At 57.9% G+C, this 26529-nt stretch overlaps 2 protein-coding genes across 6 annotated transcripts in view; both read right to left on the bottom strand.

Annotated features, from left to right (window-relative positions):
- Positions 1-306: 306 nt before the first annotated feature.
- Positions 307-2994, bottom strand: MDK (midkine). 2 transcript variants are annotated; one of them, XM_035539708.2, is made up of 5 exons: positions 2838-2994; positions 1295-1378; positions 1057-1218; positions 819-980; positions 307-693 (listed from the first exon to the last, which is right to left on the bottom strand). In XM_035539708.2, exons 2-5 carry the CDS (start codon positions 1371-1373, stop codon positions 668-670), a joined length of 429 nt encoding a protein of 142 aa, XP_035395601.1. In that variant the 5' UTR covers positions 1374-1378; positions 2838-2994; the 3' UTR covers positions 307-667. The 2 variants fall into 2 exon arrangements, with proteins under 2 accessions (XP_035395601.1, XP_035395602.1); XM_035539709.2 differs by having other exon boundaries at positions 1295-1374; positions 2838-2968.
- A 2254-nt stretch (positions 2995-5248) lies between these two features.
- Positions 5249-26529, bottom strand: part of DGKZ (diacylglycerol kinase zeta) — a 42997-nt gene continuing 21716 nt past the window's right edge. For all 4 annotated transcript variants that reach the window (XM_050711040.1, XM_050711039.1, XM_035539707.2 and 1 more), the window contains 29 exons: positions 26084-26179; positions 25377-25454; positions 24987-25043; positions 23839-23907; positions 23342-23413; positions 22928-23044; positions 22765-22836; positions 22361-22456; positions 22001-22083; positions 21406-21466; positions 20894-21007; positions 20350-20490; positions 19903-19981; positions 19573-19628; positions 18464-18526; positions 18131-18204; positions 17912-18023; positions 17355-17554; positions 16966-17066; positions 16751-16830; positions 15533-15602; positions 13498-13538; positions 12690-12880; positions 12131-12162; positions 11299-11342; positions 10853-10973; positions 10271-10307; positions 9871-9970; positions 5249-7309 (listed from right to left, as the gene is read on the bottom strand). In XM_050711040.1, the coding sequence (XP_050566997.1) occupies positions 7193-7309; positions 9871-9970; positions 10271-10307; positions 10853-10973; positions 11299-11342; positions 12131-12162; positions 12690-12880; positions 13498-13538; positions 15533-15602; positions 16751-16830; positions 16966-17066; positions 17355-17554; positions 17912-18023; positions 18131-18204; positions 18464-18526; positions 19573-19628; positions 19903-19981; positions 20350-20490; positions 20894-21007; positions 21406-21466; positions 22001-22083; positions 22361-22456; positions 22765-22836; positions 22928-23044; positions 23342-23413; positions 23839-23907; positions 24987-25043; positions 25377-25454; positions 26084-26179 (2574 nt within the window). In that variant the 3' untranslated portion in view covers positions 5249-7192. The remainder of the gene's footprint in view (positions 7310-9870; positions 9971-10270; positions 10308-10852; positions 10974-11298; positions 11343-12130; positions 12163-12689; positions 12881-13497; positions 13539-15532; positions 15603-16750; positions 16831-16965; positions 17067-17354; positions 17555-17911; positions 18024-18130; positions 18205-18463; positions 18527-19572; positions 19629-19902; positions 19982-20349; positions 20491-20893; positions 21008-21405; positions 21467-22000; positions 22084-22360; positions 22457-22764; positions 22837-22927; positions 23045-23341; positions 23414-23838; positions 23908-24986; positions 25044-25376; positions 25455-26083; positions 26180-26529) is intronic.

Raw genomic sequence — 26529 nt, 5'->3', positions numbered from 1 at the left:
TGTCACAGAAAGAGCATGGGTGCGAGCAGGGGAGAGGGGTGGCAGGCAGCCCAAAGAGTTGCTGAGATGGGGTGCTGGCACAGGGCACATGTGTGTGGCACCCAGGCCGCTGTCCCCAGCCACACTGTGACTTCTCTGCTCTCTGGTCCTAGGGGGGGTGCCCTATGCTGGTGCTGGCCCCTCTGCAGGTGTTTGCAGCATCGCCCCGAGTGGAGGATGGATGTGGCGACTGCAGGGCTGGTTTCCCTTCTTCTGGGGTCCCCATCCCTGTAGCACCGCACGGGGACGACAGGCGATTCTAATTCATTTATTTTTTTAAAAAGATTTTTTATTGGAAAAGAAACCAAACCCCATTTTCCAAAAGACATGAGAGTGCCCACCAGGCGCCAGTGCTGATGCTGGCACGGTGCAAGCCGAGGTGACGGGCAGAGGGGACGTGGTGGCTGCCAGGCTGGTGGCACCTTCCCGAGGTGGGTGCACCTGCTCTCGACAAGAGTAGTGATTAAACAAGGCATCTCTGTGAAAGGGGAGGTGGTGGGGAGAGGAAGGAGGAGGAGGAGGAGGAGAAGGAGGAGAAGGAGGAGGAGGAGGAAGGCTGGAGCATGGCTCGCTGCAGCGGGGAGAGGTGCACGTGTCCAGGGGCCGATGAGGACACCGGCGTCCTGCTCTAGTCCTTCCCCTTGCCCTTCTTTGCTGCAGCCGATGACCATGGGAGACAGGCATTAGCGTGGCCGCCGGCACACCCTTGCTGCCCCAAACCAGCCTCCCCGGCCCCAAGAGCCGCTGCCCGGGGGCAGGTGGGAGGCCAGGGAACTCACCTTTGGACTTGGACTTCATCTTGGATGCACAGGGCTTGCTCACGTAGACGATCTCCTCACACTGGGCATTGTACAGGGCTTTCTTCAGGATGCCCGAGCGAGTTTTCACGCCCGTCTGCGCGCTGCACCCTCCCCAGCTCTCAAACTTGTACTTGCAGTCAGCTGCAAGAGGCAAGAGGCGTTACGGACAGGCAGCACCCGGCGCAGCCCCCAGCCACCCCTCGGCCACCCCCCGCACCTCCGAACTTCTTCTTCCAGTTGCAGGGGATCTTGCACTTGAGCTTCTTGCTCTCGTCCCCGCAGGTCCCCTCGCGGTAGCCCAAGCCGCAGTCCTTGCTGTTGGGGACACAGGGCCCCCAGCGCCAGTCCTGGCACTCGGAGCCGTCCTTCTTCACTTTGTCTGCAAGGGAGGGAGCGGGTGGGAGCGGTGGGAGCACGCCCCAGACACCCCCATGCCCCCCCAGGCTCCCCCTCACCTTTCTTGGCTTTGCCAGCCTCGGTGGTGATAGCCAGCAGCAGCAGCGCCAGGAGGAGGAGGAGGCCCCGGGGCTGCATCCTGCCTGGGGAAGGAGGGACGGGGGGGATGGTGGGGACCCTGTGCCACACGGCCCCGTAGTGCTCAGCAGCTCTCATCCAGCACCCAGCACCAAGGAACACCGGGGCCGGGGCCCGTGGCTGCCATGGTGCCTCGCTCCAGCTCCCAAGGAATCCAGGGATGGGAGAAACAATCCCAGCAAAAGCATCCCCCTGCCATGGAGGGGCCGGGGAGCTGAGCCAGCAGATCTCGCACACAAGTGCAGGCAGTGTGGGAGCTCGCCAGAGCGATTTAGCAGGAGAGCTGCGCCCACTGCTGGCTCTACAACCGTCACATCGCCCGTGCACCAGGCGTGTGCATACGTGTGTGTGTGCGTGTGTGCGTGCACAGCTGAAGGGCGAGCCCTTCCTGGCAGCAGCACCATGGGCTGAGGGAAGCGCGATGCCTGCTGGAGAGCAGCGCCCGTGTTAGCCAGGCTCCAGCGCCCTCGCCTCCGTGTGCCCGCCGCTGGCTTCGCTGTGAATGGAGCTGTCAGGGGGGATTACACAGCCCGGCTGGATGAAGGCTGGGAACCATCCTGCCCGGCACAGCACAGCCCTGCTGCCTTCGGAGGGAACAAGGGCTCAGCCCACACGCCTGATTTCGGAGGGCAGGGCTGGGGCTGAGCTGCTCCAGCCCTGCTTGCTGCAGGGTCTCCTGGGGCAGCGCTGGCACCCGCACGATGCGTGGCGTCGCCCGATGCTCGGTGTTTGGTGCTCTGTAACTTCTTCCTCCCGCCACCACGGAGTGTTTCCCTTGGTGTCTGCGCCCGCTGGCACTGCCCAGCCCCTTCCTCAGCCATGGGCACCCCTGGGTCCCCAAGGCGTGGGGACCCCATGCAGGGTCCCCAGGGACCCTCATCCTCAAGCGTTCACGGAGGAAAGGCAGGGCAGCTTTCCAACCACTTTCCCCTCCTTCCCCCTGCCCGCTGGTCACCCAAGCGCTGTCCCCACTTCCCCTCCCTGCTCCGGGTGTCCTGACCCTGAACCAGAGCCGAAAGTCCCCAGGCGATGCTGGAAGAGGCGCCCCAGTACTGGGGCCGAGCTCCTCCTCGCATGGGCAGCGGGCGGGTGGTCACAGGGACAGGACCCCTCTGTCCCCACAGCCCCAGGACCGGCCGCTTCGGGGACACGGGGGGCTTTCTGCCCCCATCCCACCGACCCCCCTCCTACAGAAGGGAGCACCCAGCGCCCCCCACGCCCCTTCCCCACCCTCAGGCAGCCCTGTCCCCTCCCCAAGTGTGTGAGCGTGGGGGCTAAGAGCCAGCACCCCCACACCTCCCCGCTTCCTCTGAGCCCCCCCAGCTGCTCCCTCACCCCACAACCCCCCTTCCCCCGCACCCCGGGGGATGGGGATGAGATTGAGGGGGGGGGGGGGCGGGGGCCGGGGCCGGCCCGGAGGCGCCCATCCCCGTGCCGCCGGGCACCCCTCGGGGCCGCACTCACCTGGGGCGCGGAGGGGCGCGGAGCGGCGCCGCTGCCTTTGTGTGGCGGCCGCGTGCGGAGCCGCCGCGCAGCGCTGCACAGCGGCCCCTGACGTCGGGCTCGGCCGGCAGAGAAAGGTGGGCTCGGCCCCAAACTTTGGCAGGCTCCTCCCCTGTCTTCCGCCCCCCGCCTCTAACCCCCGGGCACGGCCAGGCACAAAAGGGGGCGGCCCGCCGAGGGGCGGCCCCCGGGGCGGGGGGGGGGCTGTGGGGGGATGCTCAGCACCGAGGGGGCGGCTCCGAGCCCCGAAATGGGGCGGGGGTCGAGGCTCGGCCCGGAGCGTCCCCCCTGTTCCCCCTGGCCGGGCGCTGCAGGGTGGCCGGAGGGGGTGTGACACGGTGCTGCTTGCCCTGGGGCTCTGAGACCCGTTTGGTGATGCCTCCCCGGGGCTCGATGGAGCAAAGGGACAGCCCTGTGTCCCCACCAGCCCCATCCGTGCCTCCTTCCCTCTCCCGGTGACTTCTGTCACCAATGGACGGACCTGCCACCATCTCTGTCCCCATGGGAGAGCCATGGCTCTCCTAGAGTTACCCATCACGCCTGGAGGACAGGGCTGTGGTGGGGAGCCATTTTCCACCCCTTGAGCCAGCAGGAAGGCTGCTGAGAGCAGGGCACTGGTTTCTATGAGCTTTTTCTCTCGCTTTCCAAGAGTGACACATAAAACTCATGCCCTGCCAGATGGCTGCTGTGGGCTGCAGGGGCAGGAGGGCTGGCAGAGCCCCCGGGGCTGCTGCGGGAGCCGTGGGGCACACACACCGGGCTGGGTTACGGGGCTGCGATGAGCAAACCAGAACCACTTCAAGCTGGGAAAGAGCTGGCAGCTGGGTGAGCACCGCTCGTTTCCTTCGGCCTGCCCTGGACAGGAGCCAGAGAACCCTTCAGAGACCCCAGCACGGTGCTGCCCAAGGTAGGGTGCAGCTCTGGGCAAAGCCCCCCCTGTTTTAAGACGGGGCCGCGCTCGGTCCCTGCCGGGCTCTTTCTGCGGGATGCAGGGGAAACGGCTCCTGCAGCTCAAATCAGAAGCAGAAGGCTGTGTTTGCAGAAAGGGGCCTCATACCAAGGGAAGGAGGGAAGAGAGCGAGCGTGACAAACCCAGGTGCATTTCCCCGCCACCGCTTCGCTAGGGCTTTTTACCCCTAACAATGTCACAAGGCAATTCGCGGCGTGCTGGCGGCACGTTTTACACCCCCAGCACAAAAAGCCTGCTCCTTGGGGCACCGTTACCGCACGCTGCAGCAGTGCCAGCATGGGGACACGGCTACGTGTCGGGGGAAAGCTGGGACGTGGGTGAGGTGAGAACACCGTAGGCACAGATGGCGATTAACGCGCCGAGCGCCCTTACCCCGGGGCTGGCAGGGTCCCCATGGGTGCTCACACATGCCCCATGCTGCCCACACAGGGAACACTCCTCTCCCCCACCATAAACCTGACACCAGGGCAGCTGGAAAACTCATTGCCATGGTTACTGGCAGCCCTCGCTGCGGAGACGCGGGCCCAGCGCCAGCAGGCCGGGACCGCGTGCGGCTGGGCCCCGGGCAGGGCCTGGCACCCCGCGGGTCCCTCTGCCAGCTCGGGCAGCTCCCGGGCTGCAGCCAGAATGAGCGGGGCTCGGGGGGCAGGGACGATGTGGCGGGGGACGGAGAGGGGCCCGCGGTGGTGCCAGGCAGGCGGCCAGGCTGCCCTCGGGAAGCTGACTTTAAGGTACGGGCCCGCAGCCCGCGCCTGTCTCCAGCTCCCTCGCTGGGCCTGGCGGGATCGATTACCTCCCCTCTGCGAAGGAAACTCTGCAGGAGGGATGGTGTTGGCCACAGGCATCCTGACACGTCAGCGGCTGGGCTGGAGGCAGAAGCCTTCCTAATCCCCTCCTTTTGTAACCAGATAGCAGTCCTCCTGCTGCGGCTGATCCCCAACCTTGCCACTGCCGCCCCAGTGCCCAGCGCTAGAAGCAGAAGCCCTGTGCCCCCCTGCGAGGCTGGGGATGGACGGGAAGGCAGGCTCGTCCCCTGTGGAGCAGGGGGACAGCTTGACACAAAGAAGGGCCCTGCAGGAACTTGGTGCTGGAGGTGGGATGCTGCTGTAGTAACCCATCAAGAGCCGCGCAGCTGCAAAGGGCAAGCCGGGCATGACTGCGGGACTGCCGCCTCCCGGCCCAGAACAGCGTGAGCAGGGCAGGAGCAGGAGCTGGCAGCTCCTGGCACGCTTCTCAGCTCTTCTGCATCACTTGGGATGGCAGTGGGTCTTCTCCCTGTTCCACGCGACACTGAATAGCGATGGGACGTGGGACAGAAGACCTGGGGTCAGACCTCGCTCAGGGTCAGCCAGCTGTCCGCCACGCCATGCCCACTGCAGCAGCAATTAAAGGAGGGAGGAATTAAAACATCCAACTCTTTATTTCAATGGCAAGAAACAACAACATCCAAACAGTCAAAGTTGAAAAGCAATGGGAGCGCAGGCTCATGCCAGGCCCTGGGCCTGCTAGAGCCGGCACCCTTACAGAGTTACAAAAATACAGTCCTACGACAGCATCTGGGAAACACAGAACCAGGTATTGCACAGATCCCCTGCCCTCTGCGGGAAGGGCTACAAACACCCCCTCCGCCTCTGCCTAAAAAACAGCCAGACGTGGAATTGCACAGCAACTCGGCTCGCGCGCAGGGGCCCGGTGGGGAGGGGGACAGTGTGTCTCTGAACTACCTGTACAAAAACTAAAGGAACATACAAAACTGGGGAGGAAGGGGGAAGCTGGGGCTGTAAACGCCCCCAGGCCAGGCTGGGTGCCCTGGCTGGGAGGCAGCAGCTTGCACCTTTGAGAAGATGACAGTCTTGTCCATCTGCAGCTAGCGAGCAGCACTGATGGGAACTCCTGGCACTGCTGGAGCATCACAGTCAGGACAAGGATTTAAACTGCTGATTCTGCTGCTGAACCCCAACACCAGCCTCACGCACTGCCCTGGCTCAGCTTCCCCCGTACTCAAGGGTAACTCTGCCCCCCAACCTAAAGCCTGAACAGTATTGTGGTTCTCTGTGGTATCGTGATACGTTCGTTCTTTTTGGTATTGGTGTCGTGGGGGGGATGCAAACGGTGTCAGCCGGCACTGTGCAGCAGCCACAGCTGGGTGTGAGTGCACGGTGGGGCTGCCCCAGCCTCCTCTCCTGCTACTCAACCTGCCAGCAGCAACCTGGACCTGACTGAACATGCCAACGAGGTCCACAACGCACTCGGCTGCCTGCTCTCCTCCCCTGCTGGCACCTCTGCATCCCAGAGACTGCTGCTGCTACTGCAAAAGCTGCTGCAGGGGCTGCTCTGCTACATCAGGGCTCACAGCTTCTGCAGGGCAGACAGTGCCTTGTGCCCCGTGGCAGGTGGTACCCAAAATGCCATCCCATCACATGCGTGACTCAGGGCCAAGGTCCCTGATGCTTCCTATGCATCCGAACCCCTCTTTCTGCTAAAAGCTGGGAGGTGGGCTGGCAGCCTGCCCAGGGAGCTTGTGTCTGGGCAGGGCAGCCTCCCAGGTTTTCCCTGCAAAGCCCTGTGTCCAGTTTGTGGGGATGGCAGAAGTCATGCTCAGAGGACGCACATCCACAGGTTGGGGGCGCGGGGGGAATCCCTGAGAGCAGCACGGACCCCAGCACTGAAGGCAACCAGGAGGGCAGCGGCTGCCAGGCTTCCAGCTGCGCTAGTCCCAGATGCCCTGAGGAAGGGGTGGGTGCACGTCCCCTAACACGCCAGGGACTTTCCTCCTGCCACAGAGTCCCAAAGCAGCAGGAAGGAAGAGGACTCAGAGGCCGTAAGTCGCGGAGCTTCCCTCGGGGCAAGGTTTTAGGCTCACAGCCCCTGCGCAGGCAATGCTGCTGTCTGCCTGCAGCTCCCGCGGCTGCTGGGGAGGAGAGGAGGAACGGGATGTGAACCGAGTGAAGTGGCTAATGGAGGGCACTGCCGGCAGGGAGGGGGGCGAGCAATGACATCCCACGTGGATCACAGGTAAGGACCTGCCGGGGGCACTGGCATCGTTCCCCTGTGCAAAGGTGATGGGCGGCTCCACCCCTGGTGGGCCTTTGGGACGGAGCCCATCCAGAGCAGGGAACGTGGTGGATGAGGGGCAAAGGGGGACACACAAAGAGCCGGGCTTCAAGTCCCAAATACCCACTGTCCTCAAACACAGTCCCAGCCCAGCCCGGAGCAGAGCTCTGCTGTCTCCATCTCCTCCTCCTAGGCTGACACCTAGGGAGGGCTGGGCCAGACTCACAGCTCTGCCAGGTGCCGTCCTCTTCTCGTCCTGCCCGAGCTGGCTTGGGCTAAGGCACGCTGAGCACTACACAGCTGTCTCCTGGTCCTCCCGCTGGATCATCTGGTAGTGCTGTCGGTTCTCGAGGTAGGCAGCCAGGTCAGGGTCATTGGCTTTCTCTGCCCTGTGCTTGGGGGTGTCTCCCTGCATGGGGGAGGCAACACGTCAGTGCGTTGAGCACTGCCTAAAGGCTGCCTCGCGAGCCCTCTTGGCACCCTGAGGTTCCCCCATCAAAAAGGTGACTCTGGATGGGTCCCGCAGAGCCCACGGCCTAGCCCTGAGGCAGGCAGCACCCACTGCCCGTGTGCCTGCTATGGAGCAAAAGGGAGCTCCCGAGGAGCCCAGGTGAGCCGCAGGGCTGGAAGCCGTCCCCTGAAGGGCCATGTGCCCTACGTGCGGGACAGGACAAGGACCAGTCCCACCTTCACCAGCCCCACAGCGGAGACAAAGGCTGGTCTCGGTGACCTGCTCTTCCCCAGCACTGCGGAGGCAGGCAGGAGAGGGTGAGGAATGAGGGGTATGTCTGGGGAATGCCCGGGAATACCAACCCCCCTTCCCTCTCGCAGCCTCACCAGCGCTCCCGCTCCCGGAGGAGGCTCACATTTCACCAGCTTATTGCAGCCATCTGGACTGTGTCCACTAATGAACTCCCGCACTCCATAAAAAGCAAATCTGTTAACAGCTCGCCGCTACGTCTCCTCTCCCCCTCCCTCCCCCTGCTCCTCGCTCCTTCTCGTTAAGTGCCCGGGCTCTGCGGTGCTGAACAAACCCTCTGCTGAGAAAGGCCACAGAAACCTGGCACTCTGCCGCTGCCATTGAAAACCGGCCCCCGAAGGGAAGCACGGCTTGCCCAGCTCGTCCCGCGGTGCACAGCAGGGCGCGGGTGGCTGCAGCGGGGCGCGGAGGCCCTCAGGACAACCCACAGCTACATTGCTTCAGCACGAACAATGGCCGGGCACAAGGAGCCTCTGCCGTGCGTGGGTACAACTGCGGACAAAAGCTCGAGCCCACCCTGCCGCAAAGACAGAGCGATGCGGCACGCACGCACGGCCGCCAGCTGCACTGGGAGCAGGACTGGAACAGGGACTCCCACAGGCACATCTTCTTGCACACTCACGCACAAACTCCTGGGGACACCGCTGTTCTGGCTGCCAAGTGTGCAAGAACCTATTTTGCACGCGCACACACACACACACAGGCATGCCACAAGGTCCTGCGCAAGCAGGCACTCGGGCAGGGGGCTGGAGGCTGTTTGTGCTTCACTGCTCGGGCTCTCCTCGGGGGGCCTCCTCTCTGCATCGACTGAATCTGAGCAGTCATTTAACAAAGGGGGGGAAAAAAAAAAGGAGGAGGAATTGAGTTTCCTCCACGTCCCCCTGCAGAAGCCTTGATCCAGCACTGCCTGCCCAGATCCACAGCCTGAAACTGGAGCTCCCAGGGCCCCTCTGCAGAGCCGGGCTGATGCATGCTACCTGATAAGGTCCAGCCTCCCTCTCCGCTGCAGGGGACGGATCAGACTGTCTGCCAGCTGTGCTGCAGGTCTGACAAAGGGTCCTGCAGCAGGCTTTCTACCCAGGCTAGTTCTTGCCTGTGCAGGCAGGCTGTAACCCGGGGGGCTACGCAAGGTCAGTGCCATGGAGCAGATGGGTCCCCAGACAGCTACAAAGGCAGGCACGTGCTCACACAGGCACACGCAAGCCCCGCTCCCCGGGGCAGGCTGTCATTCCTGAGCCGGGCTCCTTTTTGTGCTGGCAGGTCCGAGGCTGCTCATCAGGCAGATGCCTCAGGAGAGCAACCTGCACCCCTGCCCACAGGGCAGAGAAGGGCTGAGCCTCCTGAGCTGCCCTCTCCTGCCGGCTCTCCCCAGCCTCCCCTCACCTGGGCGTCACCTTCTTCTCATCCTGTGGCTACTGGCCAAGGCCCCAGCGGGCCAGCCCCCCTAGGTGCTGCGCACAGCCAGCAAACAGGAGGACTGATCGGTAGCCAGAGATTGTCTGTACAGCATCTCCCCGGCAGCTGGCAAAGGGGCTGCTCATTGTCTGAGGCAGCCCCCAAGCTCCACCAGCCCCAGCGAGTTTGCATCCCTAGTTCCAGCCTGGTACTTCATCTCCCCTGTCAGACGGGAGCACATCCCCTCCGCTGCAATGCCAGCCCCGGGAACCTCGCGTACCAAAACACCGCTTCAGCCCCCTTCCTGCAGCTCCTCTGTGGGGGCTGGCACGAGTCCCTGGCACCAAGACACATCTCAATTAATCTGGCATGTGAACGAAAGGGCCCCGACCGCCTGCTGACACTCTCTGGTTCACCCGAGGAGCTCCGAGCGCTCCCAGCCCGGCTCCGCGGGGGGAGCCCTGCAGCTGGGAGGGAGCTCGCCAGCGAGACTGTCCTCGCTGTGACCCCAGAGGGTGGGAAGGGGGAGACAGGGATGAGACATTCCAGCGCCTTGCTCCTAATTTAATAAAACAACAGAGGGAGAAGCAAATGGGAGGGGGGGGGGAGAAGAGGGATTTAACCCCTCTGCTGCTGGGAACCCCGAATGGCTCCTCTCCTCCCAGCTCTGTTGCCTTTCCCACGTGCAGGCTGCCTGCTGGCAAAGGCTCCAGCCAAAACACTGCTGACCTCCTCCTCAGACAGCCCTGTGAGGCCCTGCTCCTGCCAGCTCCACGGTGCCCCCAGCTAGCCCCTTCCCAGCCCTCTGCCATCACCTGCAGGTCCGTCTTCATAAGCGACGCCCCAGCCTCCACGATGTAGTGGCAGATCGTGCGCTGGCGTAACGCTGCAGCCTGGTGCAAGCTGGTCTCACCGCTGAGGGGGAGAAATGGGGAGATGTGAGACGTTCCCCCTAAACGTGCCGAGACGGGACAAGCACTGCGTGTGAGGGATGTCCCTCGGGATGCAGAAGGAGCTCATGGTGGGCTGCATGCTCGTCCAGGCAGCCCTGGCAGAGGAGGGGATGCTGCCTGGGGACGGTCGGTCCAGAACAGGCTGGAAACCTTGGCTGGGGATTACAGTGAGCACAGCAGGGCATGAGAAGGGCCCGGGTGACTCTAATCATCGCGCAGGGGGTCCAGCCAACAAGGTAAAACAGGTCAGGAAACAACTTACTTCTCTTCCTCTGTGGCATCGAGGATTTCTGAAGGGGCTGTGGAGAGAAAGAGTGCAGGGCAAGTGAGAGCCAGCTGCGGGGCAGAGCTGGGCCTACTCGCTCCCCAGTCACACGCTGCCTCTGTCTGTAGGGGCTGCTATCTGCACCGCCTGCAAGGGGCTTGGCTCCAAAACACTCGGGCCAGCAACTGCATCTGACCCCAGCTGAGAGCAGGGAAGAAGAGTTGCTTGTGGTCTCATTACAGAGAAATATCTAAATAAAAATAAATCAGCCTGCATTTCAGTAGGAGCTGCCAAAAACAACAGGTCAGCTCCCCTGAAAGCAAAAGTGGGACACTGGGAAATTTTTCCCAGAGACACGCTGGTCCCAGCAAGGATGTGGTAACAGCCTGGGGGCACCCCAATACTTGCAGACAGACGCTAAAGAAAGCCCGTGCCACAGTGGGAGGGTGTAACGGATCTGGAGGGATGGGATCCTGTGCCCAGGAGCACCCCCTCCCTGCAGAGGGTCAGGCTTTGTCGGCTGCCAGCCTCCTTTGCCAAGGGTGGCACTCTGGCCACAGCAAGCCAGCCCCAGCTCACCGTTCTCGATGATGTATTTGACGATGTCCTTGCTCCCTGATTTGACAGCGTGGTGCAGGACGGTCCGGCCCGAGGAGTCTCGCACCATCAGGTCTTTTCCAGCCCGGTGCAGTTCTTGGAACTACAGGATTGCCAGAGAGCTCCAGATGAGTTTCCATTCTCATCCATAACCCTCAAGCCCTGGCACTGCGTCCCTGAGGTACCCAGCAGGTTGTGTGGGTATTCGGTGCCTGGCAGGGAGCTTTGTCCAGCTCAGCCACACTGCCAAGTCCCTTCCCTCCATGTTCCCCAGCTGAGGATCAGGGCTCCTTGCCGGGAGCATGCCTGCTTTTCACCCATTTGGGTGCTGCCTGGAGGCAGGGCCTCAACAGGAGCTGCTGCAGGTCAGCAGTGATGTTCAGCGCCAGCCCTGGCTGCGTGTCGTGGCACACAGCCAAAGCGCCTACCTTGCTGAAGTCGCCGCTCTTGGCAGCTTCTATCAGAAGGTCATCTGCAAAGAAGAGAGATGGGTTGGGATCAGAAAAGCAAAGCTGTAACGCTATTTATCTAACTGGGGAGCCAAGAGCTGGACGCCAGAGGCTCAAAGTCAGCTGAGGTCCTCCAGGTGCTAACCCCTTGTTCTCAGGGTGAACAGCAACCATACTGATTTTATACGGCTCCAGCACCTTCAGGTAAGTGAGGGACAATGCACCCCTGTACCTGGGGGTGCAGCCTGAGCTCAGTCCCAGGGAGACGTGTGCCGCAGGAGCAGGGGGCTCTGCCCGTGGGCAGGATGCCTCGTAATGGAAGCAGGGAGCAGATCTGGGTGTCGGCCAGCGGCCAAGACGCCTCTCACCAGTGACTCACTCACACTTCCAGGCACTGGGCTCTGCTCAAGCTCCAGGAAACTCTTTCCATTTGCTCAGCTTAGCGAGGCCCCTGACCTTGTGCTCCCACCACCCGAGCTCCCGCAGCGGCCTGGCAGAGACATCCCCTGGCCCAGCCAGCGGCACACGGCTCCGCAGGTGGGGGATTAACCCCCCTGCCGTGCCGCTTCCTGCCCTCCCCACGCAGCTCAGCCCGGCCGGGCCGCTCCACAAATCATCCTCAGGTCTCTCCTGCCCGCCTCTGGGGTCACCCGCCCCCGCCTAGCACACGAGCTGCAGGGCTCCTGGCTGCACATCAGAGAAAGGACAGGCCAAAAAGTGATGGCAGGAACCCAAAATAGCTCGACACGCGAGGAGGCGCGACAGCTTGAGAGCCCTGCTCGGCGCCTGCGGTGAGGACAGAAGAACTCACCTTTGTGCGGGAGGCAGAGCTCAGCCTCAGCACTGGAAGGGAAGAAGAAAAGGCGTAACTAACCCTGGCAGCACGTCACCCAGAAGGGCACACAGTGGGTGGAGGGACGGCTGTGGAGATGCCTACCTGTGGCACTCCTCCAGCAGGCAGGAGCAGCAGGCCAAAGGATTAGCTGTCCTTTGCCCATGCCATCTGCTGCTTTCCCCAGCTGGATTCTCTCCCACCCCCACTCCCATTTCTACTGCTGCCCCCAGCTCCTGACCTGCACCCGAGGCCGGACTGACCGATGCCCATGGACAGGGAGGGTGCTGGAGCTCAGCCCTGTGGCTGAGCTGCCTTGTGGTGCTCCACTGCCCTCAGCCGAGCCAGCAGGGAGCAGGAATGGCAGGACAGCATCCCACCCCTGGGTCTAACTTAGCAGTGAATTCTTGCTCACTTCCTGGGAGTAACTTCTTCAATCCAGCCCAGGGATCAAGGCTGTGAAGCCAGCCATGACTCCCCCATAGCTCCCCATCCTTCCTGAGGCCCAGTACCCTATTTCTCCACACTCCAGACTCACATGGGGGCAGGAGAGCAGGGTGGAGAGGAGGAAGAGGAGGGGAATGCAAAATGGTGCCCAGTAGGTGAAGCGGATGAGTCCACAAGGTCAGGCATGGCAGGAGAGGTGCCCACAGTCTGGGTGATCACCAGCTCTGGGTCCAGCACATAGAGCTCATCCTGAGAGATCTCTGTCACGTAGTTGAGGTGCTCCTGGAATGCACAAGTCAGTCCCTTTAGAAGCAAGACCTACTTCTGTGTAGCTCCATCTCCCATCCGCTCATGCCCCATGCCTTGTGTCCCACCCACACACTCAGCAGTGAAAGGAGCTGGATCCCACCCTCTCCGTCCCCAGGAAGCTTGTCATCACCAGTGCCCAGGGCCATGGTCAGGCACGCCTTTCCTGCCTCACTTCTCCCAGCCCTCACCCCAGGCTGGCACAAAGCCCATCCCTGTTCAAGGTTCCCAAGACCTCAGACCCTCACAGGACTCCTGAACTGGCCCAAAGTGTACCCCTGATGATGCCTGGACACTAATCCACATTTGGCCAGGTTAAAACAACCTTGACCCTGCCAGCTGCCTGCACAGTGCACAGGTGACATCGAGACAAACTCATGCATCAGTGAGAGACAGCCTCTGGAGGGGTGGCTCCCACCGTGACCTACAGGGTTTTCCTCCTGCACCAGCTGCTACCTGCTCTGGGCTGAGGCATTAGACATCCACCCTCCATTTCCAAACCCCTAGCCTCAAGCAGTCTGGGTTGCTTTCGGTGGTCTCCATCCCCTGAGCTTCCCCCATCTCAGTTTAAGGTTATTTTTCCCCACACTCACCTGAGCGCGGTCTATCCTGTAGAACCGATCCGCCGTGGTTGCTGCAATACAGGGACAGAGACAGATGGGGTGATTCTTGGTGGGGAACAAGCCGGGTGGCTGCTCCCCACCACTGGGTGTTAGTGAACTGTTCAGCCACTCCGTGGCCTGCACAGAGGGCACAGCAAAGCCAACAGCACCCCCCAGCCAGGAGCAACCCCCTGCCCTTTGGGACCCGCTGTTCTCTCCACCTGAGAGGCAGCCCTACAGATCTCCATGCCCCACGCAACATGCCTTTGCTCAGCGTCTTCTCCTCAGTGATTCCTGGCAACATCAGGAGGCAGAGGGAAGGCAAGAGCACACCTAGCTGGCACCATGGCCTTTCTGGGGGCTTTGAGGTGTTCGGGCATTGCAGCTGCAGTGCAGCATTAGAGAGAAGAGAAGAAGCTCAAAGCTGTGCTCATATCAGAATCCACTAGGGCGAGGTGAGGAAATACTCCAATTAACGTGATACACCTCGGTGCACAGTACAGGGAAATTGTGGCACTAAGGGCTGGAAGAACAATGAGTTCATCCGTACTCTGGCTTTACTGAGGTAACTTTCCATGGACCACCACAAGGCCACGTCAGAGCTTAGGGCCGCCAGGCACAACTGAGCGTGCCATTCCCCGCTGAAAATTCAAGCCCCTTTCTCCTAGGATAGCAGGAGAGGCTCAGGCCACCCTCTGCTCATTACACAGCAGCAGGATAACTGTGTCCCCCTGCATGGTGGCATTCCCCCTGTGTCCCACCAGGCTGCTGCTGGCTGCCCAGGTGAGGTTGCTCTGGTGAGACCCTTGGGGGCCCGGGGAATTCTCTCTGCAGAAAGAGTGGGGACAGGCCAGAGCAGATTAGAGGAGTGAAAGAACCCCGTTTAGCCTGTCCTGGCTGGAGATTTACAGCCATGAAGCTGCTATAATTCAGCCGCTTTAATGAGCCTGCGCTGTCTTGAATGAGGCTCTGGCCTCCTTCCTGACACATTTTCCTGAGCTCAGAACCTGCTGCTGGGAGACTGGCTGGAGGAGGGAAAGCAGTCCTGGTAGTGACACCTGGGAGCAGCCATCCCAGCAGCTCCGCATGCAGGGCTGAAGGCACCAAGGGAGAAGCTACATCCTTTCTGCCTAGCATGAGGCTTCCCGAGCCCATGTGGCAACTCATGGCTGTGCGTGGTGTCCCCTTCCAGGATGAAGTGGCCCCACACATGTGCCTGAGACCTGGAATCTCAGGGGAAACACAGCAGTATCTCTGTTGAGATGAGGAGAAAGGACAGGTTTCCAGATGACCTGTCAGTACCCCTGAATCATCTGCTTTGCATCCAAAAAGGCCTTGACCTGGTCAGCAGTGGCTGTCAGCTCTGGGGATGGGGCTGGCTTTTGCTCTTGGCTTTCTTCCTGGCCCCCTTTAGCCCTCCTGCATGCAGGGCCTAAGCTCCTGTGTGCTGCCCTCTGACAACACAGGAGGAGGGCAGCTCTGCTCTGCCCTGAGCTCTGCTACTGGGAGCTAGAAACTCCTCTTGCAAGTCAGGGAGATGAAATATCGCTGGTAGTCACTTCTCTCGGCCAGCTTCCAGGTACACAGGGAGAGCTCTGGCCTCCAGGTCAGCAAAGACAAAGAGAAATGAGAAAGCTCTTTCCAGGATGGGAAGGAGAAACAGCTGAAGACCGGCAGGGAGACTCGTCCCCATACCTCCAGGATACACAAGGTGATTTCTTGCTCCCAGCGTGCTGGAGCATGGGGGCCCCCTGCCTGCACGACACAGGAGAGCAACCCCACCAGTCCTGAAAAGACCAGGCATGTACTACAGAGCCACCTTCAGCTCTGGGGGCTGGAGACCAGCAGACGCTCCTGGCCTGGCAGGCTCATTGCTTCACTTGTGGCAAGCAGCCAGAGGCACAGCCTGGGGCCAAGAACTACTGAACCTGCCTGCAAAGACCCGAGCATCCTTGAGTCCCAAGGTCTGTCCCATCGCCCCCCGATTCATGCACAAGCAGTGCCCCCAGGGGAAGATGATACTCACAGTCCAGGAAGCACCACTTTGGTGACAGCTTCTGGGATGACAGTGTCTTCGGTTTGGCTCCATCTCCTTCCTGCATAAAAAAAGAGGAGTTATGTCTCTTGGCCTTCCTGCTCTCTCCCCAGTGTGTCCCTCCTGCTTTGGGAGGTCCCTGCAGACTGGAGGGCTGCAGGTGCTTGGACAGAAAGGGAATCTTTGAACACAGTCACAGCACACAGTGATGAGGAACAGCATGGGACAAACCAGAGCTAACACGCCATCTCACTGGAGAAATGCCACAAGATGAGCCCACAAGACCAGCATCGTGCACATGATAGATGAGCCTGGGGGACAGAGTGAAGCTATACACACCTGAAAGAGCAGGCGCTGCAAAGCAGAGGGCTGTGGAGGGAAATCCTGCAGAAAGGCAAGGTGTGCTGTTACAGTGTCTGTCTGGGCAGCCCCCCATCCCTTCTATGGTCCCACAGGGGTTGGCTCTGTCACCACACTGCAGATGAGGCAAGAAGCTTTACATCCTGCCAGGCCAAGGTCCCTGCCTTGCTCCAGGGCTAGAGCACAGGATTTGCTCAAGGAGAGAGAATGGCTCGGGTTGGAAGGTTGTCCTGTAGATCTTCTGGGAGAAAAGTGGATTGTGCAGTACAACACCAGAAGCCACGCTGTGGGCTCAGAAGGCACTGCTCACCAGGAGCAAGGTTTATGCAGCCTGTGTGCAGGTTGGGGGCATGCGCTAGCACAGCGGCAGGAGCACTAAAGTTAGTACTTGCAACTGAAAAGATTTGGAGGTGGGAGCAACCCTAATCCAGGCACCCAGGGAGAGGCAGAGTTGTGTGAGGAGACAGAGCCTGCAGAAGGCTGAAGGAACACAGTGTAACAGGTAAATGGAGAGAGGAAAGGTCTCCCTGCAAACACCCAGGAGGTAACAGGTCCCTGTAGGATGTGTACTGGCCTCTTCCCCTGCCCCATAATTTTTCTGGGCCACCAACACTCTGGTCCTGGAGAACAAGGTCAGAAGAGCAACGCTGAGAAATAAGCTGCTAGAGAGCAGGGAGAAATATGCCAACCAGCTTGGGATCCTGCCTCCATCACGTGGTTAAAGCAAACCATGAGCTGCTACCAGAAACAAGAGCATGTGTGCTGGTGTGTGCAGATCAAGGCGGCCTAGAAATCCCAGCCCCTCCATTCTCAGCATCCGGCCTAACCACTTCCCATGCAGAGCCTCACCTCCTGCAGCCTCTCGATTTGGGTCCGGCACAACTCCAGGTCACTGTCTCCTGGAACCACGATGATCCCCAGTGGCACGGCTGCACAACAGGACACAAACGCAACTCAGGAAGCAGATTCTGCCTGATCCCCAACACCTCACACAGCTGAGCTGAGGGCACTGCTGGACTTGGGGAGTGCAGTTCCCACCCCTGGGTACTCAGCTGGTCACTCACAGGCTTCCTTGAGCTTTTCCTTGTCGTAGTGCAGTGCCTCGTAGTCACGCATGCTGATTCGGCTCACCCGGATTCGCAGCCGCTCAGGTACTGGCTGCTGGCTGCATGCAGGGGGGAAGGAAAAGAGAAGGGGTCAGAAAGTGACAGCTCACTTTCTTCTTACCCACCCCACTCCTCCAATACAAGCAAGAACACAGGCTGGGGTGGGAGCTTGCCACCAGCAGCTTCTCCAGCATGAGGGTCTGGCCACACCTCTGCAGCCTGATCCCTTCCCAGCCCCTCCTTGAGAAGATCAAAATGCTCGTGGGAGTGACAGATGAGTCCTTTCCCTTCCCCATCCATCCCTTCTGCTTTGGAGAGGAGGTGACAGGCTGATCTGAGGAACCTACTCATTGAGCAGAGGCATGGAGTTGCGCCGCTTGGTCTTCTGCACCATGTTGGCTTGGTTGCGCAGGGAGATGTGGATGCAGGAAGCTGCCAGCTTGCAGGGCTCCCCGTCTACCTGCATGGGGATGGCCTTGGACGTGGTGAGAACCACCTGCCGGCACTGGCACAGTCGCTCCCCATGGCCACCCACCTGCAGAGCAGCCTGTGAAAGAATTCCAGAGTGAGAGCAGAGCACGGACTGAGAGGTGGATGGGGAGAACACCCACTGACAGCCAGACTTTGCAAGTGAACTGAGTTCTCAGGGTTTTGGGCGATTCACAGGGATCAGTGCATGACAGCACCTTGCCTAAATCTCAGATACTGTCGCACATGCCATCACCACAACTCCACGGGAGGGGAGCTGAGGAGCAGTGGGGCTCCCTGACTCCTGGGCGATGGGACCAGTCACTCATGGAATCATAGAATGGCTCAGGTTGGAAGGGACCTTAAAGATCATCTAACTCCAACCCCCCGCCACTCTTCTGGTTGCTAGCTACCACCAGCAACAGCACCAACTCACCAGGGATGTCATGGTGAAGCCGATGACTTCAATGCAGCCGTCATCGTGGCGCTGTGGTTCGAAGTCGTGGTGCTCACCAGGGTTGCCCCAGGGCATAGTGCCTGCACAGTACCTGTGAAGGGACAGTGAGCATGAACAGGCACCCTCAGACTCGGGCACAGGTCTGTTGGAAGGCAGTGAGGAGTCCAGCACACAAGGGCAGGTCCTGGGGCTGCTCACCTGGGGATGTTCAGGAAGACCAAGCACTGGGGCTTCAGGTCCTGGATCTTGGGGGTCAGGTCTGTCCCATCACACTGGAGACAACACAGGGACATTCAGGCTGCTGGAATGAGGGGTTCTGTCCCACCCTACCCACTTGGGATGAAACAGCCTCCCCCTCTGCTCCTCATCGTCACTGACCTCTAAGCCAGAGGAAGCTGATGCCCCAAAAAACACATCCTTTTCCCCAGCACTGAGGTACTCAGTGTGCTCAGTGTGCTTAGAGGGGGCACTCCTCACCCCCAGTGCAGTTTTTGCCCCCCTCCCTGGCCCAAAGCACTGATGCACACTCACAACCAACTTGACGTGCTTTGCTAAATCTTTGGAGCTCCCTGTGAGGAAGTCGGAGAAAGCCGTCTGCCAAGGCAAGAGACAAAGTTAGTGCCCAGACGTTCACTGAAATGGGCAGCCAGGAAGCCTGCCATCCACCCTCAGACTTCGGCTGCTGAGAGGAGCAAAGACCCTCCCTGTCAACTGGAGAAATTCTCTTCTCTCCCCCTCCCAAGACAACCTGATCTATTCCTCTTGACATTTTACCTACCAAAAACCTTGGGGCACCTCACAACTTCAGTAACATGCTCTCACTTTCCCCTGCTAGCCCAGTCCTGGCTTTAGGGAAGAACAGGCAAGGGGGGTTTCCTCTACTAAGACACTCGAGTCACGAGAGACAAATTCAGTCTCAAGCATAAAACAGAGATTGTGTGACCCCATTCAGAGATACCAGGAGAGATTGTATGGCCTCTGTTGCACAGATCCTAAGGTTGCCTTTGTGTTTAACTGTGCAGGGAGGAGGGGAGACAACTAGAAGAGATGTGAGATGGTGCAGAGCAGCATTTGGCCTTTAGTACTGCCAAATACCAGTCACCTATCACCTGGATAGAGAGGTACATTGAGGGCCTGGGGATGGACAAATAAACAAGACCCTGAGACACAAACTCTAGAAGGCATTATTAGCCAGGGAGCTGTAACTGGCTCAAGGTTTAAAAAAAAGGAAAAAAAAAAAAAAAAGACCAAAGTAGTGTGGGGACTGTATAGAGAGGCTTCCCGCTCCCCTGCAGGAGGGCCAGCCTGCCTTCCCACAGCTCTGGGGAGGTCCTGCCTGGCTGACTGTCCACGAGCCTGAGAATAAGAACAATAGTGGCAGGAGATCAAGGGAGCAACTGTACCACAGGCCAGAGAGTAAGCTGTACCACCAGCAGCATTTGCAGCCAAGCAGAGCTGAAACTCCCAGGGCTGCAGCCCTTCTCCAGCACCTCTCCAGCCTCAGGGGCAGGGCTCAGTTTGGGTGTATAAAGGCCCTGGTAGCTCAGAGGAGTGGCTTGAGACTGTGAAAAGGAGCTGGGGCCATGCCTGCTCTCTAGGTGAATCAATGAGGGCATGCCCAGACACCCTTATGCACTCACCCCAGCATAGAACATTTTATTCCGAAACCGGCTGTTGAACTTCTCTGGATTGGCCTCTAGGGAAAGAAGAACAAAGTCCAGGTCATTGGCCTGCACGTGGAAATACTTCCCTTGCCTGTTCTCTCCAAACATGGCTCTCCAGCCAGCCTCAGCCAGGACAGCCCCCAGCTCTCTTCCTTTGCAGGCACCTTTCTTGCTTCTCAACAGCTCCACTCACTCCCCTGATTTCACCTCTGTCCCTTTGTAAGAGCATCTTGCAAGGTGCCACCTCTGTGGCACCCCCTCATCACAGACCCTGCCCCAGCCCTGCCGCACCCTGCTGCCACCTACCTCGGGATTCGTGAAACTCCAGTGTCACCCGTGCATCAAAGCCAAGGCTAAAGTAGTTATTGAAGACATCCAAGGGGAGCTGAAATGGAATGGAAGAATAGGACTGGAAACCCTGGTGCAGGCAGGATGAGGCTGCCAATGTGAGGCCATGGCAAAGACGAGGTGAGGCTATAGTGAAGCCATGCACTGTGTTCATGAGGTTGAGTTGGGACTCATCTTCCCTTCAGGACATTAGAGGTGACCAGCCTGAGGTGACGGACCATCCCTTTCCTGCTGCCCTCAGCTCAGTGGCCTCATGGCATTGGCACAGCCCCAGGGCAGGACAGGCAGAGCCCAGGAACGGGGACCACAGGGGACCATGCAGCATCCAGCCCACCCCCTGCTAAGCAGAGGTGCAGCAGATACTTCAGTGGAGCAGGGAACGAAGGCAGAGAGGAGATGACCCACCTTGTCAGCAGCTGTCTCATCCTTTTCCTCAGGGTTTGCATCAGGGTTTGGCTTCACATGGAGGTTCCAGCGATCAAGCTGCACAATGTTTCCATCTTCCACATGTGACAAGATCTTGGACAGAGGCTCATCTGTGTAACCCTGGTAAAGAGCAGGATCTGGTGAGTCTGCTGTCTGTGTCCCAGAGATGTCCCAGAGACAGTGGACTGTGGGCAGACATCCCAGAGCAAAGGATGTGGAAAAGACACATTCTACTTGAATGCACAACAACTAAAAGGGGCTTTAATATTAAAAACAATGCATCTTCCTTCTAAAAATCTCCTGAAAGTATGAAATAATGATTGCTTTTGTTAATGTCCTAATATATTATAATCTAATTCAGAGTAATTCAAATGTCAGAAGAACAGTTAATGTCCAAATGACACTTCTTTGTTGGTTTGTTTTTAGAGAAAGTTGGTGCAAATGCCCACCGCGTGTCTAGAAGCAGAGTCAAAGCACTCAGGCCTACCTCTGGCAGCAGTAAGCTCTTCTGCCCATCACTTACCCCACCCCAGTTCAGTGTCCTGGCCAAGTCGTTCCCGGTCCCCAAGGGCAGGATGGCCACAGGAGGAGGTGGGTTGAGGCGTAGCTGGTCCAGAATGGAGAGTATCCAGCCCACCTGCTCGAGCAGAGAGTGCAGAGAAACAGTTGGTTATTTCAGGGACCAGCAAGTAGGTGAAGGTGACATGGAGCACTAGCTATGGCCACAGAAACAGAGACAGGTCCCCTTAGCCACTGCTGAGGCTCTTCATGGTCCTTAATGCTCCAAACGGGTGCTGCAGCAGATATTAGAAACCCCCATGGGGACACTGCTCCCCACAGTGACCACAAAAGCAAACACACCATGCAAATAGTGCACCCTGGAAAGGTGCATGAGGGAACCCACAGCATCTGGTGCTACCAGTCACACCACAGATAGAGCGCACACATCTTGCCCCGCTCTGGATTACAGCGAGGAGGGCTGCTGAAAGGGTACTGCAAAGGTTACGGCAGGCATGAAGGGGCAGGGGGACTCACCGTGCCGTCTCCCCCACACGCCAGGATCCGTAGGTTGTGGACCTTGCGGTACAGCTCCAGCCTGCAGGGAACAGGGAGGGACAGGAGGGGAGGGCAGACACTGAGACTGCAGCCAGGCAAAGGTGTCACTGCAGGGGTCCCTGCCCTCACAGAGCCCTGAGGGAGGTGGCATTCACAAAGCTGTGCTTGTCTCCCTATCACCTCAGCAGCGGGCAAGCCATGCAATTTTGTCTTCAACAGCTCTTGTGGAGGAAGAGTGGGGTATTTTCAGTCACTGTACAGGTGGATAAACTGAAATGCAGCAAACAAACCAGACTCACGTGGCACTGATGCAACATAAATTAGATTTGGGAATGTTACCTCCCAGCTCATCTCTTAGCCACTAGCCTTAAGGTTGGACTATCTGTCCTGCAGAAAACACTGGAAGGTCAGGACCGGCCAGAACATGTCCTAGAGAGGCCTCCCAAATCCTGAATTTTTGTTTGAATGTCTCTTTGCACCAGGGAGCTATGGAGCATCAGGCCTCTGCGAGCTGCAGAATGAGCTCTGGAGAAGGGATGGGTAAGGGAAGGGTGCTGCCCCCATCAGTACTCACGCCTCCTTGGGTCCACCCTGGCTGAGGTCAAACACTTGCCGTGGGTTGAGATACCACATGAAGGACTGGATGATCTTGGCTCCCTAGGGGGATACGAAAGATTTCAGGAAACAGGCAGTTCCCAGTGGACAGTGGGAAGAAGGCATTTGGTTTTGGGGACAGGCTGAGACAATGGTGTTCTGGGGGACTCAGGCAAAGCCTGGGTTAGGTGGGAAGTACGAGGTAGCAAACCGACACCATGGAGGTTGCTGGCCTCTTCTGCAGCTGAGACATTACCAAAGCTATGCAGAATTCTCAGCAGCCAAATGGCAATGCCCTCAGAGAGCTGCCTTCTCAGGGAGGTGTAGGACAAGGCCGTACCTGATTCCCACCACTCTTGGGGTTCACAAACACCAGCAAGGGTTTCATGAGAGGAGCTGGCATGGGCTTGATGACAAAGGGTTTCCACTTTCCTTCCTGCAAGAGACGCCACAGGTTCATCAACAAACCTGGTGAAATGTAAACTCCCACCTCCAGCTGAGCCCTAACATCATGCAGGTCAGGAGTGGGAGGAAGAAAACATCCCAGCCCTTTCTCATCTCTGTGCCATCCTCTAAGATCTTCAGCCACCCCCAAGGCTTCTCCTTGCTCCAGCACCCTCCCTCCACCTCACTCTCCTTAACCTCAGCACAGACCCTGCAAAGCGCCCTTTTTTCCCAATCCTGCTCCTTGCTGCCCAGACCCTCTGCCATTCCAACACAAGGTCCTGTTTCCTTATCTCTTACCTCAGCACCCTTTTTGCTGGATTTCCTCTTGAATGATGTCCTCTTCTTCTTCTTACTGGATTTCATCGGGTTCTGGAGAAAAAAGGCAGAAACTCGAACACTGTGTGAGGAGCTGCTGGGCAAGCAGGAGTCAGGCAATAACTCAGGAGCTGATATGCCTTACCTGGGGGCGTCGGACCCGCAAAATCCAAGTGGGAGGAACAACGACAGCAGCATGAGCCCCCAGTGAGCAGGGCTCTTCGATGTGTTGCAGCATGAAACAAGACACTTTGCTGTGATACTGGAGAAGCAGAGAGACAGAGAGAAAACTGAGGTGCTCCATTTGCTGGGGACAGCCACCTTCTCCTCCCAGCTCCCCCATGACATTGCTGTAGGAAATGACATAGGAGTTTTGTAATGGGAAGGCTTCCCTTGGGAGGCACTGAGGAGAAAGTTTATCAAAACAGCGTCCAGCCACCCCAGTGAGAGGAGTTGTAAGGGCAGGCTGCAGAGAATAAGACAGGGGAGTCCCGACAGAAAGCAGGGGTCATTAGATGCAGAGCAGACTAGTAAGACATTCACTGGGGGCTTTGCTCACCGCTTGTTTGCACCAGGAACAGCTGATGGCTACAATCTCTTTACTGTGGAAGGCAAACTTTTGCTGGAAACCCTGCAGAGGGAAGGATAAGAGGCTTAGGGAATTCCTTGACAGCTTCCTATCATCCAACAGGACTTTCCCACCACCAAGAGAGACATAAACAATGTGCCTGCAGCTTGAGCCCTCTGGATCCTTGTCAGATAGCCCCAACCACCACTACAGCACCTGTGTCGCTGTTGCCCAAATAAAATATGTCAGGAAGATGGTTGCCTCTGGGACTGATCGGGCCCAGGGGGAGAACAACTGTAAATGGGAAGGACCTATGTAGTATTTCACTATGCAAAACAGGGCATGAATCTTGGTTTTGCCATAGGCTGCTCCTGCCTAGCAGGAATAGTGGGATGTTATGCAGGAATTCTGCTTCCCAGCCCTGCTATTGTTCCTAGTCTGACCTTAGCTTTCCTTCAGGCTGAGAAAAAAACAAGATGCCCTCTCACCTTGCCACACTGCCGGCATTTCCCTTCCTGCCGTCTCCGGTGCACCCAGTGATGCCGGACAACTATAGGCTAAAGAGAAAAGAAAGAAAAGAAAAGAAAAGAAAAAGTTAAAGGATGAGTGTGTGTAAGAATGGAGAAATGGGCATGAGGAATGGATGAGGGCATGAGGAAGCGAGCTAGGACCTCTGCTATTGCAGCAAGCCCACTGTTCATGTGCACCAGCAATAAACCTCTAGGAGAAGGCAAAGCCAAAGAACTGAGGGACAAGAGGCCAACTTAAGATGCTCAGAGAAGAGGGAATTAAACAAAAGAAAAATCCACAAAAAAAACAAACAAACAAACAAACAAAAAAGAAGCAAGGGAAACTGAAGATGGAATCACAGAAAGCAAACAAAAGAGTGGGTAAGCAGCAACGTGGAGTGCTACTTTGGCAATAAATCACATTTCTGTCTCTTAATATCTCTGACTAAATGACCCCAGTAAAAGGTGAAAAAAGTGACAGTGGACGGTATGAAAAACCCCTGTGAGACAGTTTGTGTGTACAGCAAGATGACTGGAGTGCCTGCAGCCAAGCAGCTGCCTGCCTAGCTCCTAACAACCATGTTGTTTGAGGAAAGAAGCAGCACCCACTAGGTTACAATGTGGAATAAAGGGGTCCAACAGCACCACTGTGGAGTTCTTCTATTGCCACATGGAGTACCTGTGTCACGCAGGGCAAGACTGAGTGATAAAGCAAAAAGTGAGCCCATACTGCCCCCTTCCAAACCGTGGAGACTCAGGAAACCACTGCCTGCTCTATTTGCTTGGGGACTAGCACAGGAAGGTAGAAAACTCTCAGGAAACACTGCTTGCAGGTTCCCCCCATGCAGATATAGGAGCTGTAGCACATGCAAACCAGCAGATGCTCTGCCTTTTGCTACTTGCAATCTCCTCTCTCCACACAACCAGTCTGTGTTGGTGCCTGGCAAAGAGATATTCCTTTATTGCACCTCCTCTTTGGAGCCAGGAGGCAGCACAATGCCAGCACTTTGATGGACAACATGCTGCCAGCGTGGGCTGGGAGCACTCTGGCAGCATCTGATCCCTTTGTCACCAAACTGAAAAGGTGAGAAGGCAGACATGGGCACAGTCCAAGGCACATCTCTCACCTCCCGTACATTCCGGGATCCTGACTCCCTGAAGGAAGGTTTGCAGCGGAAATTTATCTGTGGATTGAACACACATGGGAGGAATCAGTAAAACCATCACCTGAAGGAAACCTACTGGAGTTTATTTTACTACAGTACAGCCTCTGGAGATGTTCAGTGCTTGTGTATGAAACTCCCAATTTATCCCTCTCACTGAACAAAATGGGGCCAGGGGTCCCAATCACACCATTAGCACTCCTTTTGGTATCATCTCCTCATAGGACCCCTCTTCGCAACAACACATTGCAGTTCCCAACCCTCTTGAATTGCCCTATCCCAGACAGGGCTGGCCAGGAAAAGGCTGTTAGAGCTTTGCAAGCCACAGAGAGGGGCTTAACAGGCTTTACTCACTTTCTCCAGCTGTTCTATGCACGGTGTGTGCACTACGATCTTGCAGGCTGCACACTTACGCCTGGAGAGAGGTTTTTGCTGGAGGATGAGAAAAGGGGAGGAAAAACATGCATGTGAGCAGCAGGGTTCAGAGGCCAGCAAGCTCGATCTCCCCTCACACTGCCTTCATATTTTTCAGAACGCAGAACAAGTCCTGTAGGAGTTACATACAACCTAGACACCTTGAAAGTGAAGGGATCTAAACACATGCCTAGAGCCAATGCTTTTGGTTCTGCAACATAGCAGGGAGGTGCCCACAATACGTTTGGGCTCCAGTCCTGCTATACAGGGTCAGGAGACAGCAGGCCTGGGTCTCCAGTGTTCATTTTTCCCCACTATTGAACGGTCTTTCCAGAGAAGATGGGTTCAGATTCCTCCTCTAAGCATGTGGGATCCCAACAACCTTTCCCTGGAACATTGTGTCACTTCTGGCAGGTTTGCAACCACAAACCAAACACCAGCACTGGCAGAAATTGGGGATGCGGCACTCCAGCACACAGATGTAGGAAGAACACATGGTCTCTTCCTCTTGCTAGCTCTCCAGGCCCACCACGCTTCTCCTCCCAGCACCAGGCAGCAGCAGGGCCTTCATGGTCTCTCCGCCGGGTGGCAGCACAGCCTGCATCTGCGGACCTTGCAAGGGACACGGGTGACCCCAGGTGACTTACCAGCAGTTTTGCCATGCAGTTCTGTTCCCCAACGTAGCAGAAATCCCCAGAGACATTGGTCTCAAACCAGATGTGCTCCCCATAGACTGCAGTCTCCTGAAAGGGATGAGACAACATATTTCTGAGAGCACCCCCAGAGGAACATCTGATCCCTAAACTGCTTTGTGCTAGGGAAAAGCTAACTGGAATGAGGTGTGCGGGGAGGAAGAGGAAGCTAAATCCAGGACGACAAGATGCACTGCACAACTGGGGCTAACATCCGCACAAAGGAAACCTCACAAAGCTGCTGCCACGACCCACCCACTAGCAGTCAGAGATCCTCAGGAAACCAACTCTCTCCCTTTTCAGATCCCACAGCAAGGACCTACAGCCCAGTTGCAAAGCGTCCTGCACAGAAGCACTGCTTCCACCACCCCGAGAGGAGCCATCTGGGGAAAATTCACCAC

This window comes from Cygnus atratus, chromosome 5 (assembly GCF_013377495.2).
Source record: "Cygnus atratus isolate AKBS03 ecotype Queensland, Australia chromosome 5, CAtr_DNAZoo_HiC_assembly, whole genome shotgun sequence".
NCBI classification, from domain to species: Eukaryota; Metazoa; Chordata; class Aves; order Anseriformes; family Anatidae; genus Cygnus; species Cygnus atratus.
Note: the sequence above shows the minus strand (reverse complement) of the source record. Positions and strands in the feature narration are given on the sequence as shown.